Source organism: Astyanax mexicanus, chromosome 3 (assembly GCF_023375975.1).
Source record: "Astyanax mexicanus isolate ESR-SI-001 chromosome 3, AstMex3_surface, whole genome shotgun sequence".
NCBI lineage: Eukaryota > Metazoa > Chordata > Actinopteri > Characiformes > Acestrorhamphidae > Astyanax > Astyanax mexicanus.
In genome coordinates, this window is record NC_064410.1 from 59,134,374 (window position 1) to 59,156,621 (window position 22,248).

General features: G+C 38.5%; 1 protein-coding gene across 1 annotated transcript in view; it reads left to right on the forward strand.

Annotated features, from left to right (window-relative positions):
* Positions 1-2,231: 2,231 nt before the first annotated feature.
* The window catches only part of hs3st2 (heparan sulfate (glucosamine) 3-O-sulfotransferase 2), a 56,612-nt gene continuing 36,595 nt past the window's right edge, over positions 2,232-22,248 (forward strand). Inside the window, exon 1 of the mRNA XM_007237381.4 lies at positions 2,232-3,277. Coding sequence (XP_007237443.1) covers positions 2,763-3,277 — 515 coding nt within the window. The 5' untranslated portion in view covers positions 2,232-2,762. The remainder of the gene's footprint in view (positions 3,278-22,248) is intronic.

Here is a 22,248-nt window from a genome sequence, read left to right on the forward strand (position 1 = left end):
GGTTGGATGTGTTGGGTGTCAGTAGCTGCTTTATCCAATAGCTCCTCCATACACACACAGTACTGGAGAGCAGGGGCCAGAGCCGCTGGTGTATGAGATTGAACTTTGGGCCCCTTATTCATTTCTATGAAAAAAAAAAATTGTACGACAATTGTACAAAAACCGTACATCACTTTGTGCAGCATATTTTTGGAAAGAATGCGTTAAATTCTATGGGACGCCCGATTTTCGTCTCAACGATTGTGACGTACACAGGCTTTCAAATTCCTCACCATTCATTTTCAATGGGAAAATAAGCATACATTTACGTAGTTTTTGAAAACTGTAGGCCCGATCAAAAAAAAAGTCTGGGTCTTACAGCACTGCAGCCACTGGATTTCTACACAATTTTAATTATTAATATTTTTGTTATATTTCTAGCACTGTGTTTGTTGGTGTTTGTTGTAATAATTTTGCAATATTGTCATAACAGTCATTCTCTCAAAGAGAGAGAAATAGAGAGAATCAGAGACAGAAAATATACACATGCACACTTGTTAACAGGATTTTTTAAGCAGTGATTAAACAGCGGGAAAGGGTTAAGTGTGAACACGATCGACTAACACAGCGATCAATAAAAGGTCGAGAAGATCTAGGACAATCCCAGGACAATATTGGGAGGGCTAAGGTGTGAACAGAAGCCAATACATTCTGCAGAAAGTTGATACAATTGTTTTTCAGGTCAGGTTTTAGGTTTTTGAATCACAAGAGAAAACAGAGCAACATTGCTGGCAAATCTAGACTTTTCTGTTTTTTTTTTTTATATCCAATTTTATACAATTTAACATGCTAAGCATGAAGGTGTAGCTAGAAACATCATAATATATATGGTTGAAAACATTTCACATTACTCCTCTTCATGCTTTTCAGATGAAACTCAGTGCTGATAAAAATAGTTTGTTTTTTTTGGACAGCAGTGGCTTCCTCCGTAGTCTTCTTCCATGAACTCCATACTTGTTTAATGTTTTCCTTATTGTAGATTTCTTGACAAAAATGTTAGCATGTGCAAGAGATTTCTGTAAGTCTTCATCTGACACTCTAGGATTCTTCCTCACCTCATTGATCATTCTGCGCTGTGCTTTTGCAGTCATCTTTACAGAACTTTACCACGCCTAGGGAGAGTAGCAACAGTGCTGAACTTTCTCCATTTGTAGACTGTCTGACTTACCATGGACACATGAACACCAAAGCTTGATCTTTTATGCGAGACATGATTCACCTCAAGTAATGCTTCTTAGGAACAGTGTTTTTAAACTGGTGTGTGTTTTTAAAGAGCAGGGCAGCTTTAACCAACACATCCAATCTCATCACTTCCTGCCTCCAATTAGCTCTTAGAAAAGTAATTAACCGAGGGGTTCACATACTTTTTCCTTCCTCACTGTAAAAATGTTGTTAACATGTTGTGTTCAACACTATGCACACATATAATTATTTGTGTGGTATTAGTTTAAGCAGACTGTGTTTGTCTATTGTTGTGACTTAGATTAAGATCAGAACACATTTAATGACCAATTTATGCAGAAATCCAAGTATAATCCCAACTGTAACCACCTTTTTTCCCCCAAATGTTACTGTTATATATACAGGTAGCAGCTGTTTTCAATGGGCATCCCAATATGCATTGTATATATCATTAAACACGTATTTCCTGTATGATTTTACTGTAAAAATACAGAATTGGGTACAGTGTGATTGAGTAACCCAAGCAATCGGAAACTATAACACATAAGGAATCATACAGTAAAACAGGGTGGTCCTGATAAGAGCCAGTTTCATCATAACGTTTTTGATGGTCTTTGCGACTACACTTGGGGATGCTTTCAAAGTTCTTGAAATGTTTTGGACTGGATTTTTCTTTACTAAGTTGAGTATTTCCTGTTTCTTATAATCTGGATTAGAACATTACTCAAATATTCACTATTCACTGTATACCTGTAACTCTACCTCTTCACTACTTTACAACTGATGCTCTCAAACACTTTATTAAGAGACAAGAAATTCAAGTAATTAACTCTTGATGAGTTCAGCACAGCTGTTAACTGAAAATGCAAATAGTAGATCTATATCGTGCTCAGGTGTGTGTATGCAATGCAGTCTTTGCTCCTTTAACGCGGACGCTCCTTCTTTGATGGTGACGTCAGGCGCCGCGTTTAAATGTGGCGCACGCGGCTCGCCCCGCCGCCCGCGAGAAGTTTGAGCGGCTCAACATGAGCGGAGGACCGGAGCACGAGCGCGGCGTGCAGACGGAGCGCGCGCCTTCCCGAGCGGGACGTCTGCACGGTGGAGTTACAGCAGTGCTGATTATGATGATGCGCGCGGCGCACGGAGCGACGCGGCGCGCGGCGCACGGTGACCGACACGAGGACGCGGCAGCTGCGCGGGGCGAGGAGGAGCGATGAGGAGGAGAGCTAACGGGGTGCGTGCGCTCTCGCGTGCCCGGTGTCCGGTGCCAGTGTCAGGAGCTATAGGAGGAGAAGAAGATGAACTAGTGTTATAATTAATATCTTGTCTTGTCTCTGATAGAGAGAGAAAAAGAATGTGTGTGTGGGCTATTATGAGTGTGTGAGAGAGCTCGTGCGTGCGTGCATTTGTGTGCGTGTGTGTGTCTCTGAGTAATTGTCCACCACCGCATATACATCAAAGAGCGCGGCGCGTGCGGGACTGAGGGCAGCCCGGCTGGATGGGGCAGGTCGCCGCGGTGCCCCCCCGGACCCCATGGAGACATGGCATATAGGGTCCTGTCCAGCCGCCTCGCGCCGCCCTCCAACAAGCTGAGCCGGAGGTTCGTCTTCGTGTTCACGCTCTCGCTCTCCTTCACCTATCTCTGCTACAGCGCGCTCTTCTGCTCGCGCGCCGTCATGCCGCGGCTGCCCGGCCTCGAGGAGCACGGCTGCGTGCGCGCGGAGAGCGCCGGCGCCAAGAAGCTGCTGCAGAAAGCGCCGTTTTGCGCAGCGCAGCAGAGCACGCGCACACCAACGCCGCCGAGCCCCGCGCGCAACCAGACCCACACCGCCAAGCGCCAGCCCGCCGCGCAACCCGCGGAAAAAACCGCGCGCAACGGCACGAGCGCGCAGCGCTACGGCAACAAGAAGCTGCCCAACGCGCTGATCGTGGGCGTGAAGAAGGGCGGCACGAGGGCCGTGCTGGAGTTCATCCGCATTCACCCGGACGTTCGCGCGGTGGGAACCGAGCCGCACTTCTTTGACAGGAACTATGACAGAGGCTTGGACTGGTACAGGTAAGGGATCATCCTCAAAACAAACAAAACAGATAAACAAACAAAAAGTTCATTAAGAACTTTGATAATTACTGATTCATTTAATTTTTCATTATATATATATATATATATATATATATATATATATATATATATATATATATATATATATATATATATATATATTTTTTTTTTTTTTTTTTTTTTTTAAATAAGCATCTCGTTTCTTTGTAGTGGAAATGAAGATGAGCACCGTCTGTGGATTAAAATACGAAAATATAAACCCTCCTTTTATCTTCTGGATCATATTGACCCGTTTTAAAGTTTGAATATCTTAGAAAATAAAAGTATTTTTTTTCAGTAAAAAACTTTTTCTGCTTGCCTTTATTAGTGTAATCAACATATGATATGAAAATGGTTCATCTCACATGTTTGCAACAACTCTCTGCAAAAACTAAAAGTAAAACAAAATTGCAATGTTATGTTTCAATGTCATGTAAAACTATTGTGGTTTATATGTTGGTCTTTCAAAAGTTATAATGTAGTGAAACAAAAAAAAAGTTTGAACTTGATTTTTTTTTCTGATGAAAAACGAGTGATTGATATAATAATTAGTAATGGAGTTAGTAATTAAATATTTTTTGTTTGTTTTAGACATCTTTTGACTAATTAATCATGCACTGGGTCAAACTGACCCGAAAACACCATTGTTATTCCTGACAAATGAACATAACAGGAGGTTTAAATTCCCAGAAAAAAAACAACTGGAGATGTTCCAGATGATCTAAGCTGGACTTGAGCAGCTTAGCTCTTTATCAGAAATCAGATGTTGATCAGTTTGCTCATATTAGTGAATCAGCATGGTTAAACTTTGCATGCCATATTATAGACCACATGATAAAGGCTTGGACTGGTACAGTTATGGGATCTTCCTCAAAAAAACAGACAAACAAACAAAAAATTTCATTGAGAAATTTGATAATTACTGGTTAATTTATTTCATAATTTTTTATATTCATTATTTTTCTTCAAATAAGCATCCTCATGTGTTCCTGTGCAGTGGATATGAAGATGAGCACCTTCTGTGGATTAGAACACAAAAGTATTAAAGTCCCCAAAAAAACAGCTGGAGATGTTCCAGATGATCTAAGATGGACTTAACTTTTGATCAGAAGTCAGATCATCAGTTTGCTCATATTAGTGAATCAGCATGGCTAAACTTTGCATGTTATACAGCATGGCAAAACTTTGCATGTTATATTATAGACCACATGATAAAGGCTTGGACTGGTACAGGGAAGGGGTCATCCTTAAAAAAAAGATAAATTAACAAACGAACAAACAAACAAAAAGTTAATTTGTTCATTGAGAATTTTTATATTTGCCGATTCATGTCTTTTTGTCAAGAAGCATCTTGTCCCTTTGTAGTGGAAATGAAGATGAGCACTGTCTGTGGATTAAAACACAGGAGTATTAAATTCCCAGAAAAAGAAAGATGGAAAAAACAGACCAAGTTTTTGCTGGTAGTTGTTTCAGATGCTCTTTGATGGATTAGCATGTCTGTCAGCATAACATGTCCAGTAATGGTTGACTAGATAGGTAAAGCCTGTTGATCCGTTTTTTTTTTAACTTATTAATTGATTCATTTTTTTTATTTGAATAAAGCATCTCGTCCCTTTGTGGTGGAAATGAAGATGAGCACTATCTGTGTCTTAGAACAAGGAAGTAATATATTCAAGAAAAAAGGGGAAAAAGTGCAAACGTTTTAGCTGGTAGCTGTTTCAGGTCCCATTGGCTGACCAACTTAACTCTAGGGGCCAGTTGTTCAAAGGTAATCTGATCGGATTTTGGTTATCGGATTGGATCAAATCTGGAAAACGGGTTGTTCAAAAGGGAAAGAAGCATTCTGAAATCGGATCAGATCACGTAATCCAATCCTAGTTTGTTAATGGATCAAACCTTCAGTTTCTGTTGTTCAAAACTTTTCAGTAGGATTTGGATAACTTTGATCCAAAAAAACAGGATTACCCTGATCCCAACAAGGGGTAGGATTTCAAGGGGGATTTCAGGAAGTAAATGTGGTAAAACTTTAAAATCAAAGTTTTAAAGTAAAAAAAAATACATTTGTACAATTTAGTGTATATACATTTACTTCTATTTTGCACTTGACCTGTTTAACCGTTACAGTAATAAAGTAGACATTGGCTACCAATTAAGCCTTTTACTATAGTAACGTAAAAATAAAAACAATCTTGACCCCATTAAATAAACCCCCCAAAAGATTTCAATAACAAACAAAAATAATATATTCATTTTTTCATCTACGTCACTGTCATTCATCACTGTATATTAATGTCAAAGAAACATTTATCAGATATGAAGCTGTCAAAAATAATTTCGAACAATTGCAAAGAACACCAGAGTTTGTTCTGGTTCTTCAACAGGCTCAGGTGCATCATGAACATCACAGAGAGGGACATTGCGTCTGGTAGCAACATTGGGCAGGACAATACATGCAAGTGTTATGTTGCATGCTCCCTGTGGTTCGACTCGCAAATAGTTAAGGCATGCAAAGCGTCTCTGCAGAATGCTCAATTGCTCGTATTGTTTTGCAATAAGCAGTATCTTGTTACTGCAAGAAAAGGAGTCATCAACCCCTGTTGGTTCTTCTATCTGTTTTTTACATAGCTGGTAATCCGGATTAGGTAATCCTGAAAACTGTGTTTCTGGATCAGGTTGATCCAATCCAATATTGCTTTGAAAAACTGGCTTAAAAGTAAGACAGATCACCTGATCCTGGATAGCAAAAAATGTGATTACCAAATCTGGATAATTTTGATCCGGATTACATTTTTTGAACAACTGGCCCCTGATCAGAAGTTTGATGGACAAGCATATCAGCATAACATGTCCAGTACTGGTTGACTACATTTATATATGATAGACCCCATGGGAACTATGATAAAGGCTTGGAGAGGCAGGGGATTGTTCAATTGTCCTCAAAAATATGAATAATATATATTATTGTGTCAATCGATTAAAAATCCATTATTGATTATAATCCAATTAATCACACTTGTTCTTTGTAAGATGCAAGTTTTAATAGTGTATATATATATATATATATATATATATATATATATATATATATATATATATATATATATATATATATATAATAGTGTTAATTAAAATACTACTATATACTTGTAAGTTTGAGGGGAGATAAAACCAACGTGGGGCTCTGGAATAAAAATGATAATAAATTAAATACAGGAAACTTTTTTTAGTTTATTGTAAACATCTCAGCTTGGTTGTAAGGATTTCTGAATTATTATTAAATTGCTGAGTGTTAAATATAAAAATCTCAGGAAGTGTTTGGTATTGCACACATGCTCACAACGGGGGGATGACCATTTAAATGTCCTGGGGGAAATATGTAATGGCCAGTATTCAGTAATGTGTAAACTGTCCCTTTAAGAGACTCTTACACTAAGTGCGTGGGTGTGTGTGTAGCTTTGTTGCTGCATTAGGTAATGTATAAACTAATGAATAATTAATTTGAATACTGGCAGAGTGAGTTGAAGTGTTCTATCTGCTCCATGTGCTTTGTGTTTCACCTGCCCCAAAGCTCACTATCTAAGTCTGAACTGAGACCAGCTCCGGAGCATTACAATTGGACGCCACACACTGGGAGATGTCTCCTCTGTCATTGTGCTGTCTGTGTTGGAGCTTTTCAATCATTTAGCCCAAAAAAAATCAATGCATTGGACGAGGGCAGGGCAAATTATAGCGAAAGTTGGGGTCAAACTTGGTGGCGTAATTAATGTACGTAAAAAAATATATATAAATGCATATTGATTCCAAATTAACTGTGTGCAATAAGGTTTTAATGTTGATATTATATATTATAGACCACATATGAACTATGTTAAACGCTTGGACAGTTAAGGGATCATCCTAAAAAAACAAACAAAAAGTTTATATTTTTTCATAGAGAACTTTTTTTTATTGATTCTTTTATTTTTTTTTATTTGAAAGACCATACCATCCCTTTGTGGTGAAAATGAAGATGAGCACTGTCTGTGGATAAAAACAATGACATGCTCTGTAGCTTCTGTGTGTGAGCTGTTGCTGTATTATATGAATATTCAGTGTGGCATCTCATGGCACAGAACTCTCTCTGAGGTTGTTGTGCATAGAATTTAACATTCCTTGATCTGCAGTAATACATCTTAAGAGGCATTACCGCCTACAGTGGACAGAACAGTGGGTGTCATGATCTTTTCCAACGACTTCTGGCTAGAAATGTCCATGCAAACAGTAACAAGGTGCAAGGTGTTTGAGACATCCACCTTCAGTGCAATAATTGAAACTTTTGTTGTAGCCCAACTTGTGGGTTGTTTTGGGGTGTTTCTCTTTGTATGTTGTACGTTTTAAAGACATAAAAGGACAATACATGTCTATTCATCGTTTTTTATATCATCGTATAAATATATCCTTAACCTGAACGACTAAGTAATTAAGTTAATAAACTCGCAGCGGACTGAGTTGGTTTGAGGCTCCAGAAGTCAGAAGAGCGAGCAGTGCTGCTGATGCTGCTGCTGCTGCTGAGATGGAGCTGTGTGTATCACATCATACCGACGGCGCAGGATGATAACTCTGCCGGGGAGCCAGGGTGAAATGACACAGAATGATTGCAGTGTTAGGTTTCAGGAAATAAACGTACAGATAAAGGGCAGCAGACCTTTTTTTCTTCTTTTTTTTGGCCACTAGCGAAGTTTCATTAAATCCTGCCAAGGAGAAACACGCCTCATATTGAGCCGTGGCTGCCGATCTGGATCGGAGCCTTCCGCTCTTTCTGATGGACTGCCATTCAAATGCGCCTTTGGGAGCCATCGGGCCGGTAGCTGAGTGCTGCCCATGGCTCTGTGGTGTTCCAGGCTGAGGAGCAAGAGGTTCTCGGAGGCTGCGTTCACACAGCAGGTGAAAGTGGCACAAATCTGATTTTCCTACCAAATCGGATGTTTCTATTAGACTTTTCATATTATCTTTTTAACATGAAATATATACAGCATAAGGTTGTGATGCCAGGACATGCAAGTCCAATCTGATAACTGATAACATGTAAATTAAAGAAACAAATCCTTATTTGACTGCAGTATGAAAGTAGCCTCAATAAAGGCAGATCAAATTTGTGTTACTTTGGCTTTTTAAATGATGATTTCATTTATTAAAGGAAACCAATCTAGCCCTTTGTGTAAAACCAGACCTGAATTCTCCCAAATCAAGAAATTTCTTAAATAGAACCTGTCCAACATATGGGGACATTACTGCTTCTCTGCATCATGATACTTAATCAGTTAAAATGTTGACCCTTTGGCCTCATATGAAGACACCTCCAGTACCATCTAGTAGTCAAACGACAACATTACACTAAATTAAAATATTAAAATAAACGTTGGGTCCCCATTTAAGGACATATTAAGAAAGTTTTTGCAAAATTTAATTATATTAATTTTAAAATTGAATTAAAAATGACATTTTTATGAAAAAATGAATGAAATGATTATGTACTCAGAACTTTTTCTCTGTGGATCGACTGAGCAATTCCATTCATCGCTTTCTTTTCTGAGTGAATAATTGATGATTGCTGTTGTTTTCCTGTCTTCCAGTTTACCTTACCCACAACCATCCCTCCTTACCCATTTGCTGTTGTTTTTCTAATTTACTCGGATAAAAACACTCTTACAGTGAGGAACAGCAGCAGGAGCTCCTCAGATAGTGTAGAAAGTGCTGTTCCCGTACATTTAATTTCCCTAAACTAATCGCAAGCTAAACATGGGTCTCAGGAGGATATATATATATATATTTTTTTTTTTTTTTCGTTGTTTTACACCACTGTAGCTTCTGTGATTTTGGAGAGGTTCCTTTTTTAAATGTAGTGAAAATATCAGTTTGTACTGTTCACACTGCCACGTACTGTATGTGCCACAAATGGGATCTGATCTGGGCCACTTTTACCGGCTGTGTGAAGGTATTCTGGTAGCGTGTCAGACCTTCTGCTAGTTCCAGCACTGCCTATGGCTCAGAACTTAGTCATTACATTCACATCATATCTCTGCTGAGGCAGAACTTCGGGCTGGAGAGCGCTGGGGTGTGTGGCTTCCTTTGAGTGTAGAGAAGACTCCGGAGAAGAGTCAGAGGAGCCGTTAGCCATTAGCAAGTGTTTCCCACCTTCTCCTTCCTGTCTGCTCAGCGGTGTAGAAACCCAGCCAGGAGAGTAGTTTGTGTTAACCCCTAACCCTACAGGCGACGTGTTTTTGACATGTGTGGTAGATAAACTAAGGTATTTAAGGTATTTAAACTCTTGAGACCCAGCGTTTTGTATGTAGACATTAGGGCTGCAACTAATGTTTACTTTAGTCTATCCCTTTATTTCCCTTCGACCTCCTTTAAGCCCTATCTAAAAATGGGTTATCTAAATTCCTATTACTTTTGTACTTCATTATTGTAAGTCGCTTTGGACAAAAGCGTCTGCCAAATGAAATGTAATGTAATGTAATGTAATGTACTTTGGTAGTCGACTAATCGATTACACTGCAAAAAATCAATTGGCAAAAACTAGACAAAATATATGCAAATTAAGACAAATGTGTATGCTTATGTATATTAAGCAAAAAAATCTGCCAATGGGGTAAGTAAAATTTTCCTAATAAGATTTCTTTAAAAAAAGCAATGGGAAAGTCTCAAAATGAGTGAAGTAACACCTAAATCAAGCAAAAAAGTCACTGTTTTTGGACACAAGAATCAGAATAACTTAATTGCTGCTTGATTGTGCTATTTTGAGTTCAAATTACTTAAAATAAGGTACAAATTCTAAGAAAGTATGGTTGGTTACGTGCTTGTAAACGTGAGCACGTGTGGAAAGCTGTGCACCTCAGTGCAGATATTTCCAGTTACAGCTGAATTCACGCTTTTAATCACAGAAAAACAAACACTCTTATTTACCTTTTAAACTTTTAAAGGGCCAATTACTGATGTTTTACTGCTTTCCTCTGGTTTTGAGAGCTCAACGCTGACTCAACTCTTGATTGGTCCGGGCGTGAGACAGTGCGTGGGTGGGGGCGGGGCTGGTTGTTTAATATTGCAATATAGATCATCGAAAAAAAAAAATATTTGCAATGTAAAATGTTTCCAATATTGTACAGCCCTAATTTTAAGTAAATTATTAGTATCATGACATTCTGTATCATTGACTTCTGTTACAAATCTGTTCAAATTCTTGTATTTTTTAATATCTCAGTTTGGGGTGTCATATCATATGCAATAATAACATTTTATTTTTATTTTGTTGCAGTAGTGTATTCTTGAAATATTTTTTACAATTGTTTTATGTTTTTTATGTTTTGTCATATCAACAAAAAATATCGATATTGCAAAAATACCATTAAATATCTTAATATTATTTTAGGGCCATATCGCACACCTCTATATTTGGAGTGCATTATTAGTATCATAACATTCTGTATCATTGACTTCTGTTACGAATCTGATAAAATTCTTGTATTTTTTAATATCTTAGTTAGGGGTGTGCCCTATCATATCATATCATATCATATCGTATTGTAAGCAATAATAACATTTTATTTTTATTTTGTTGCAGTAGTTTATTCTTGAAATATTTTTTTGAAAGGTTTTTTGTGTTTTTTTTTTGTTTTTTTTTCTAAAATAACAATACCAAAAACTATTGTTATCGCAAAAAATACCATGAAATATCATATTATTTAATATCTCTCAATATTTTTATATTAGGGTGTGTCATATCATATAGTATGCAATAATAACATTATTATTATTTTTTATATATATATATATATATATATATATATATATATATATATTTTTTTTTTTTTTTTTTTTTTGCAGTAGTGTATTCTTGAAATATTTATATGACCAATGATGATCATTATCGCCCAAATGACATGAAATATTAGGATATTATTTTAGGGCCATATCTCACACCACTAAATAACTTTAGACAAAAGGTTTGACACACTCATCATTAGCATCATTGTGCGCGCACACACACACACACACACACACACACACACACAACCCATCAATACTATTTGAGGACTGGTTAATTAAAATGCCACAGAGGCCAAGACACTGAAACAGTTCCCCTAATCCTCCCTGAAAGCAATTTTACTCTTCCTCCTGACATCTCGCAATAAAGGCCATGCGTAATGGAAAAGATGATGGTCTGATTAAGTCAAAAGTTCCCTGGAAAGTTCGCTTAATAATTCGCTTTAAAGCCTTGTTAGTCATTTCACTTCAGTCCGGTTAATGGCGGGGCTACAGCTACGTTCCATTAAATTCGGTGGGCAGCGCTCAGAACAGCGTTCACGGGCTTTAACTACGAGCTCGGCTACCTTCAGCTACTGTAACTCAGTCCAGACGTCTGAAATAATGAGATCCTCATAAGCTGTGGTGATGCCCGGGGATGATGTGTGGAGCGGCTGGTTAATTGTTGAGCCGGGCGAGCAGACGGGAGTCTTTTTTTACAGGTTTTTTTTTTTGTTCCCGGCGAGTAAGCTCATGAGAGATGAGTTGGACAAATGTTGCAAAGTTCATTAATGCATTTCCAGAATAGAAGCCGGGCCCACGTGGGCTCATTTGTATTGTCCCAGTCTGTCTCCACATTATCAGCTCACCCTGCTCGGCCGGCCTCACTAAAAGAACACCACCTTATGGAGGCTGGAGCTGGGCGCTGTTGTAAAAAGAGAATTTTTCTATATCATTGCTGTCCAATGAAAAAACAAGTATCTCCAAAAACAGCAACTTTTTTTATAGGAGAGAGAAAAAAAAACTTCTAAATTTTGAATGGAAATCAATGTAAAAATAATTTACTTCAGGTTATTTTTAAAGAGTTTCTAAAAAAAAAAAGTAGTGTTTAGAATCAGTTTATGAAGTTTTGAGCCTGCCCGTTTTGCCATTTATTTTTCACTTTTATATCAGAAAAAGACTTAAACACAAGCTGCAATTTCCCATTCACTTTTTATTCAAACTGAGCAAATTTTGTTATTTTGTTTGGGTTGGGTTTGGTTGGACTGGATTGAGTTGGGTGGGATTTTGTTTGGGTTGAGTTGGTTTGAGCTTGGTTGGATTTGGTTTGGTTTTAGGTTGAGTTGCTTTGATTTTATGTAGTTAATTTGGTTTATTTTGTTTGGGTTGGTTTGGTTGGATTTGGATTGGGTTTGAATAGATTTGGTTTTGACTAGTTTGGATTTGTTTTGGGTTGGGTTGAGTTTGGTTTTTGGTTGGGTTTAGTTGGATAGGATTTTGTTTGGGTTGAGTTGGTTTGAGTTTGTCTGGATTTGAGTTGGGTTTGAATAGATTTAGTTACATTTGGATTGGTTTTGTGATTGGTTTGGTTTTGGGTTGAGATTGCTTGGTTTGATTTGGGTTGAGTTTTGATGGATTTGGTTTGCTTTTGGGGTTGAGTTTGTTTTGTTTGAGATATGTTTGGTTTGTTTGAATTAGTTTTAAGTTTGATTGGGTTAAATGTAAAAAAGAGCCTGTGAGGGAGTTCACAATGAATGGGGGTAAATGGCAAGGCAAGGCAAGGCAAGTTTATTCATATAGCACCTTTCATACACAACGGTCATTCAAAGTGCTTTACAAATTAGAAAATACACAGAGAAGTAAATAAAAAAAACATGTAAAAGAATAACAGTAAAAATGGAAATAAAAACTAAAATAAGAATAAAGCAAGATTGATTAAAACATGATTAAAACAAAAATAAAATTAAAAACATGTAAAAGAACAACAAGGAATTAAAAATAAAATAAGAATAAAACATGATAAAAAAAGTGCCGTTTCAGAATAAAAGTGGGCGGAGCTGCAGTGTTTTAAACTGAGCTAAAGGCCTGATCAAACATGTAGGTTTTTAGTCTGGATTTAAAAGTGTTTATTGTTGGGGCTCTTAAATGGTGCTATTTGTTACTATTTTGGCTACCAAATCTATGATTAAAAGTCTAAATAAAACAGCCCCTATTTCAGTTATGATGTAAGACCTAAATGATATATATATATATATATATATATACACACATAATTGCTCATATATAATACAATATTTTAAGATTTTATATTTTAATTTTACTGACAACTGTTGAGAGTTCTTTTTAAAGTTTACTAACCTTGAGATTTGAAAAAAAAACAAGGATTTTTGATGGATTACTTTGCTCATTTTGAGGCTTGCCATTTCTTTTTTTTTTTTAGGAAATCTTACTAAGAAAATTCATTATTAATATAAGCATTTACAATCTCAATTTCCATATGTTTTTTTAAGTTTTTGGCAATAGATTTTTTTCAGTCTATAACATCTCTATGTTCCAGTTTAGACAAAAATAAATTAATTAATTAATAAGATTAATCTCCCAATATTAACAAAGATGATTTCAGAGTTTCACCACCAGCACTCCTGAGACCAATGGCTCACATTTCCACTGGATCCTAAAATCCCACAAGCCCCACAAACCCTACAAACCCCACTCACAGTCCAAACTTAAAGGGCATCGGTTGATCTTTACAGAAGCCGGGAGCTTTTTCTAGCAGACTTCCACAGGAGTGTTCAAATCGTAAGCGAGGCCTTTTAGCATTCGCCGCGGCCCAGAATCTCCTCCTGGTCTGGTATTAATTGGCTCGGAGGGGAAGGCAGGAGCGAGAGGCTGCAGTCGGAGAGGTTGATGAGGACAGAAAGTTGGGCGAAGCTCATTTAGAAGAAAAAACTCCACGTTCCTCCTCCAACATGTGAGCTAGCCTGCCGCCGTCGCTAATGGGAATTCCTAATCCCAGCAGAACGCTGAGAGTTGGAGAACTTACTGTAACATCAATTATCAACACAACTCTCCCATAGATACGTCCCTCAGGAGCCGGCGGAGGGGCTGCCACGTCTGATACGGTGGGTTTTGGCTTAAATTACTCATTAGAGCAGAGTGGCACCGGTGGAAACGGGAGGTAAACATCAGCCACTCAAACACTCGGGACGTCTACCTGTGGGAGAGTATTATGGGATGGGTTGGATTATAGATACGTGTTCTGCTTGCTGTCAGTCACTCTTTGGATTGTGAGTTAGATAGTTAGTTAGCACGTGCCACAAAGTCCTTACATTAGTGCAGACTGAAGAAACCAGGACATTAGCAATGGATGGATGGATAGGTGGCTACTTTTAGGATATATGGATGGATAATACTGAGATTATTGATGGATGGATAATTTTGGGATGGATGATACTATTGAGATGGATTGATAGATGGATGAATGATAGATATTTTGGGATGGATGGATACTGCTGAGATGAATTGATGGATGGGTGGAGGAATACTTTTGGGATTGATGGATGGATACTTTTGAAATGGATGGATGGATTTTTTTGAGATGGATGGATGGATGGATGGGTATTTTGGGACAGATTGATGGATGGATACTGCTGAGATGCATTGATGGATGGGTGGAGGAATACTTTTGGGATGGATGGATGGATGGATGGATACTTTTGAGATGGATGGATGGAGGAATACTTTTGGAATTGATGGATGGATACTTTTGGAATTGATGGATGGATACTTTTGAGGTGGATAGATGGATGGATGGATACTTTTGAAATGGATGGATGAATATTTTTGAGATGGATGGATGGGTACATTTTGGGACAGATTGATGGATGGATACTTTCAGCATGCATGGATGGATAGATGGATGGATACTTTTGGTATGGATGGATGGATACTATTAAGATGCATAAATGGATGCTTTTGGGATGGATGAATACTCTTGGATGGATGAATGAATGAATGATTGGATACATTTGGGATGGATGGATACTATTGAGATGGATGGATGGATGGATGAATGGATGGATGTTTTTGAAATGGATGGACAGATACTTGGCATGGATGGATAGATAGATACTTTTGGGATGGATACTATTAAGATGGATGAATACATACTTTTTGGATGGATGCTATTGAAATTGTTGGATGGATACATTTGGGATGGATGGACAGATACTTTTAGCATGGATAGATGGATAGATACTTTGGCAAAGTGGGATGGATGGATGGATACTTTTGGGATGGATAGATGATTGGATGGATGGATACAATTGAGATGGTTGGATGGAGAGATACTTTTGGCATGGATAGATAATTTGGCAAAGTGGGATGGATGGATACTTTTGAGATGAATGGATGGATGGCATAGATTTGTTCCTAAACTTAGACGCTATTTTAATGGCGTGGGCGCAGGATGTGAATATAGACTGCTGACGGGGTGTGAGATAGCAACGAACATCACGATAGGTCCCTGAATGTTCTAAGAATGTTAATTGTAGTGTTCAGAAAATGTTCCACTAAGCAAAAATTGTACACTGTTTTGTCTAACAGTGAAAAAATGTACATTCTTGTATGTACAGCTAACAACTGCAGTGTTCTTCTGTATTCCTATTCATTTTCTCCAGACAAACTCACAGCAGCAGCAGCAGAAACACTGTATATTAGCGGCGCGATGCTAATGAAATTGTCACCGGCGCGTCTCGTGAAGGTGCCGGGTGGCACTCAGAGCTCAGGCATTAGACGAGTAAGTGCAGGCATTAATGCTCGGCTCGGGCTGCTTTCAGGTGGCATGCCAGCCATTTGCATTTCTGCCTCACAACGAGTAAAGCCAGGCTGCGTCTCATTATGCCATGCTAATGTTCCCATTATTTCCTGCAGCTTTGCAATGAGCCTTTTAAACAGGCGGAGGAAAGAAGACGGGGAAAAAAAAAGAGAAAAAACTTCCAAGAAGCGAGTAAACAGAATGAAAAGTTCAGCTAAGCTGACATGTCCTGAGTAAAAGCGGGCTATTTTTATCGCTCAGCCACTTCGGAAAGTGGAGGAAAAGAAAAGAACAATGTGCCCACAACTGTGCGCCCGCCGTTAATTAATCCGAAACAATGACAGTTAACTGAAAAGCTCATTGGAGAGCGCACAGCCGGCCGGTCGGCCATCGCCAAAGCGCTGCCCGTCATTGTTGACGAACTTGAGCCGTCCTTTTGTCAGAAAATGTGAGGAATTCAGACTCTCTTCATTTTCGAGAGTTATCTTCTGAAGCAAGCAATTTTCTGCACGGCTTTTGAAATGAAAGATTAATATATTCCATTCCGGGAGACAATGGCACTCCAAAAAAACTCCATTCACTTTGGTCGAGGGTAAAAATGTAGCCCAGGTCACATAATGTATCGTCCTTTGAGGAAGGAGGTCTGTTTAACCCTTAGAACCCTACGGACGGATTTTCCTTCCAAAATCACACCTTGTGTTCTCAGCTTAATTACTCTGGAATCCCTTTACATATAAACATAATCCATATATGGTTAGAAAAGCAGAACTTACTATTTCTAAAAATAAAAAAGTATCTACAAGAAACCCATTGAGAAGAACACCTAAAAAAGTGAATCTCCTTCCCCAACCAATATTATTTACCTTTAGTGCTTCAAACATATTTATATGATGTTTCAAACCAAATAATATCAGTAAATAAAGACTCAAAAGTGTCCACAGAAAAAGTGTGAAACTACCTGCTTTACTCAAACTAAAGCTAGGTATGGTGTGCGCACTACTTTATGTAGTTTTTATAGATTTTACTTGCACATTTTTACTAAGTAGTTATTTTGCACTAAACATTTTTATTTATTTAGACATTTTTGTATATAGCTTTCTTTGTGTGTCCTGATTAAAATACTGAAAGGCATATGCTGCTCTGAGTGTCAGGTGTTTTTAGTATCTACATGTATCCTAGAGGTGTGATTATTGATTATCAAGAAAAATAAATCCGCCTGATGCTGTTTCTCCATGTATTTTATCAAAGTAATAATTAATAAGTCATGTAATGAATCAGTATGCTTATGCTTTCAACTCATAAACACTCTAGTCTAACTATTTTTGAAAGATATCTTAGGTGTGAATATATTTAAAGTCTATACATTCAAAAATATGTAACAAAAAAAAAAAAAAAACAGGCGCTTGGTAATTTTTTTTTTTTTAATTCTGCTTCCTTTTACATTTTAAATGATTATATTTTTGAGCAGCCGTATGTCTTCTGGAGTAAAAGAGATCAGGGCATGTGTCTGTCTGATATAATTACTGTGTTATAAGACCTGAAAGAGGAACCGAAAAAGAAAATGGAGAAAAAACACACCAAAACAGCCTAGAGTTCAAAGGGTTAAAAAAGTAATTTTCTAACTATTGCGGGTGCCAAACAAAAGAAAGACAAGTGCTGAAACAATGAACTTAGTTTATTATGAAATTTAGTTTATTTATGAAAACAATCAAACAATAAAAGGACTATGCAAAAAGGATAAATGTAAAGGCAAAAAGGGCCAGTAAAAATAAAAAAAATAGAAAACGGGAGGTAGAAGAGCTAAGTAAATAGATTAATTACCAGGAGAAGAGTGCAGGAAAACAGGGGCTATTAAGAGCCTGAACGCAGATGTGTCACGTGATCTGGCATGTCCGGAGGATTGAGCGTAGGTGCATTCTGGGAAATTGAGTCTTTCTCAGAAGAACTAGAGTCGCTAACCCTGATTAATCGCAATAAAGTTCAATTAAAGGTGTTCAATTAATTTGTGTTCATATCGCTAAGCACTTACAGTATATGAAGTTTGTAGAAATGAAACACACATATTAAAAAAAGATATATGTTTAGATGACTTCAGAAGATTGTATCAGTGATCAGTGGTCAAGGATTTTGACTGTGCTGAAAGTTCACCTCGGGCCTTCTTTCATCTGCTGTTCTTCTTCCATTCAATTCAATTCAATTCAATTCAATGATAAATAGCAGGAGTGGGTGAGAGTGCTGGATTGAGAGCACTCTTTTTTTTTTTTTTTTAAACCATGAAATGAAAAACACATACAACAACATCACAACATCAATAATGAAAGCAGCATCACAGTCACAATTCCCACCGCCTCTTTCAGCGCACGGTCCCTTTCTTCTCCGAGAAATAGTACTGTTGTTGTTTACACTATAGTAGTGAGATCTCTCAGGTATTGAACTCTCTGCCGTGGGCCGCTTCTGCATAGTGCCCTTATTTATTTATTTACTTATTTACTTATTTACTTCACAGTCAGGGCTGCCTACAACTGTACACCTATACTCAGAATACACTAGAGCTGCACTATAACAGGTTTTAAAAAATATATGGTTATTAATACATGGGCATGTACCTGCACACACCAGGTTGCTTTAGCCAATAATCAATAAACCAGAGTGAGGAAGACTATGGTAGAGTGTGGTAGGCAGAGTGAGTAAAGGCCCTGTCCCACTGCGATTGCGTCTAAATATCCACTAAAGTACGTCCAAATTTCAGTGGACGCAGTTTAGTGGATATTTAGTGGATATTTAGACGCAATCTGGACGTAGTTTAGTGGATATTTGGACGGCACCGTCCAAGTGGACGTAGTTTAGACGTTGCCGTCCACTTTAGACGCAAAAGTGGTTTTGGTACCTCCCAAAATTTTCGGAATAGACAGCGACTAATATGGACGTAATTTAGTGGATATTTAGACGCAGTACGGACGTATTTTAGTGGATATTTGAACGGCACGTACAGGTGGACGTCGACGTCCATAAAAATATTTTTCTGGCGTCCATCGCTTTTCCACACTTTCCAAGATGCCAGCCAAGAGGAAGGGTTCCGCCAGGTGAAAACAATAATTATAAGCATGGCAAGCCTGAACGCAGATGTGTCACGTGATCTGGCATGTCCGGAGGATTGAGCGTAGGTGCATTCTGGGAAATTGAGTCTTTCTCAGAAGAACTAGAGTCGCTAACCCTGATTAATCGCAATAAAGTTCAATTAAAGGTGTTCAATTAATTGTGAGACTTAATTTGTGTTCATATCGCTAAGCACTTACAGTATATGAAGTTTGTAGAAATGAAACACACATATTAAAAAAAGATATATGTTTAGATGACTTCAGAAGATTGTATCAGTGATCAGTGGTCAAGGATTTTGACTGTGCTGAAAGTTCACCTCGGGCCTTCTTTCATCTGCTGTTCTTCTTCCATTCAATTCAATTCAATTCAATTCAATGATAAATAGCAGGAGTGGGTGAGAGTGCTGGATTGAGAGCACTCTTTTTTTTTTTTTTTTTTTAAACCATGAAATGAAAAACACATACAACAACATCACAACATCAATAATGAAAGCAGCATCACAGTCACAATTCCCACCGCCTCTTTCAGCGCACGGTCCCTTTCTTCTCCGAGAAATAGTACTGTTGTTGTTTACACTATAGTAGTGAGATCTCTCAGGTATTGAACTCTCTGCCGTGGGCGGCTTCTGCATAGTGCCCTTATTTATTTATTTATTTATTTACTTATTTACTTCACAGTCAGGGCTGCCTACAACTGTACACCTATACTCAGAATACACTAGAGCTGCACTATAACAGGTTTTAAAAAATATATGGTTATTAATACATGGGCATGTACCTGCACACACCAGGTTGCTTTAGCCAATAATCAATAAACCAGAGTGAGGTAGACTATGGTAGAGTGTGGTAGGCAGAGTGAGTAAAGGCCCTGTCCCACTGCGATTGCGTCTAAATATCCATTTGCTAAGTGCGGACCACGCCTAAAGAAGTAGAGAAAGAAGAAGGAAAAAGGGGAGGGAACTCAGGGAAATTTGGGCTGGAGTTCTGAACTGCGTGCTTGAAGAAGCGTGCAGTTATATCCCCCCCTTTTTATTTAATGAGAAGTGGAAGAGTAGAAAAAGGAGGTTGTTGGGGAGGAGGTGGGTTGCGAACTTTCGTCACGAGAGATAGTTAGTTAGGGGAGGTATTTATAGGACGGTTGATTGATACGGGGTGGAGTTAGAACGTAGAGTTCGGGCGTGGTCCTTCTCCCAAACTTTTGTTATTACATAACATCATCTAAAGTACGTCCAAATTTCAGTGGACGCAGTTTAGTGGATATTTAGTGGATATTTAGACGCAATCTGGACGTAGTTTAGTGGATATTTGGACGGCACCGTCCAAGTGGACGTAGTTTAGACGTTGCCGTCCACTTTAGACGCAAAAGTGGTTTTGGTACCTCCCAAAATTTTCGGAATAGACGAAATGGACATAATTTAGTGGATATTTAGACGCAGTACGGACGTATTTTAGTGGATATTTGAACGGCACGTACAGGTGGACGTCGACGTCCATAAAAATATTTTTCTGGCGTCCATCTTATATTTCTGCGTCTATATTTTGGACCCAGCCGTTCACTCAGTGGACGCAGTGTTTTCTGATAAATTTGGACGTACTTTAGTGGATATTTAGACGCAATCGCAGTGGGACAGGGCCTTAAAAAAGAGGTAGGCAGAGTGGGGTGGAGTGAAGTATAGAGGGGTAAACTGGGGTAGACAGAGATAGAGTGGGGAAGAGTGAGGTAGAGAGAGATGGACTGAGACAGAGTGCGGTAGACTGGGATTGAGTGAGGTAGACAGAGGCATAGTAAGGTGGACCATGGTAGAGTGATGTACAGCAAGGTAAGCTGTGGTAGAGCGAGGTGGACTGTGTAAGAGGGATGTAGTGTGTGGTAGAATGAGGTAAACTGAACAAGAGGGAGGTCGACTGAGGCATACTGTGGTATAGTGAGGTAGACTGTGGAAGAGTGAGGTAGACAGAGTGAGGTAGAATACGGTTGACTGTGAAAGGCTGAGGTAGACAAAGGCAAAGTGAGATTGATGTAGACTGGGATAGAGAGTAAGAGAGGTAGGCAGATTGGTGTGGAGTGAGGAAGAGAGCGGTAGTGTGAGGTAGGCAGAGTAAGAAAGACTGGGGTAAAGTGAGGCAATCAGAGTGAGGTAGACAGTGGCAGAGTGGGGTAGAGTTAGGTAAAAAGAGATGGACTGAGACACAGTGTGGACTGTGTAGACTGTAGTAGAGTGAGGTAGTCAGGCGAAGTGAGGTAGACTGTGCAAGAATTAGGTAGACCATGGTAGAGTGAGGTAAACTGTGTTAGAGTGAGGTAGACTGTAAGATTGAGGTAGTATGTGGTAGAGTGAGGTAAACTGAGACATAATTAGGTAGAAAGGCAGAGTAATGTAGACTGTGGCAGAGTGAGGAAGTGTGTGGTAGAGTAAAGTAAACTGTGGCAGAGTAAGGTAGACTGTGGCAGAGTGAGGTAGAGCAGTGTGAAGTGAGGCAAAGCAAGGTAAACTGGCAGTGCAAGATAGACTGTGTAAGAGTGAGGTAGCATGTGGCAGAGTGAGGTAGACTGTGGAAGAGTGAGGTAGAGTGAGGTAGACTGGAGTAGAGTGAGGTAGACTGGGACTAAGTGAGGTAGTCTGAAGCAGAGTGAGGTAGACTGGAGTAGAGTGAGGCAGAGTGAGGTAGACTGGAGTAGAGTGTGGCAGAAGGAGGTAGACTGGAGTGGAGTGAGGTAGACTGGAGTAGAGTGAGGCAGAGTGAGGTAGACTGGAGTAGAGTGAGGTAGACTGGGGCTGAGTGAAATAAACTGAGGCATACTCTGGTAGAGTGAAGTAGACAGAAGTTTACTTGGATTGAGTGAGGTAGATTTGGGTAAAGTGAGGTAGCCTGAGGTGGAGTGAGGTAGCCTGAGGTGGAGTGAGGTAGACTGAGGTGGAGTGAGGTAGACTGAGGTGGAGTGAGGTAGCCTGAGGACAAGACATAGTTGCACACTTTAAAATAGCTTAAATATCTGTAGACATCAAAGACAACAGTATAAAATGTATCAAACATTCTTCAAAGCAAATGTTAATGAGAATAAGAATATTATATATATATATATATATATATATATATATATATATATATATATATATATATATATATATATATATATATATATGTAGTAAAGTGTTGATTCAGAGTAAATATTGCAGAATATATAGATACACAGTATTTATATGAAATTGAAGCTATGTATCTACTGC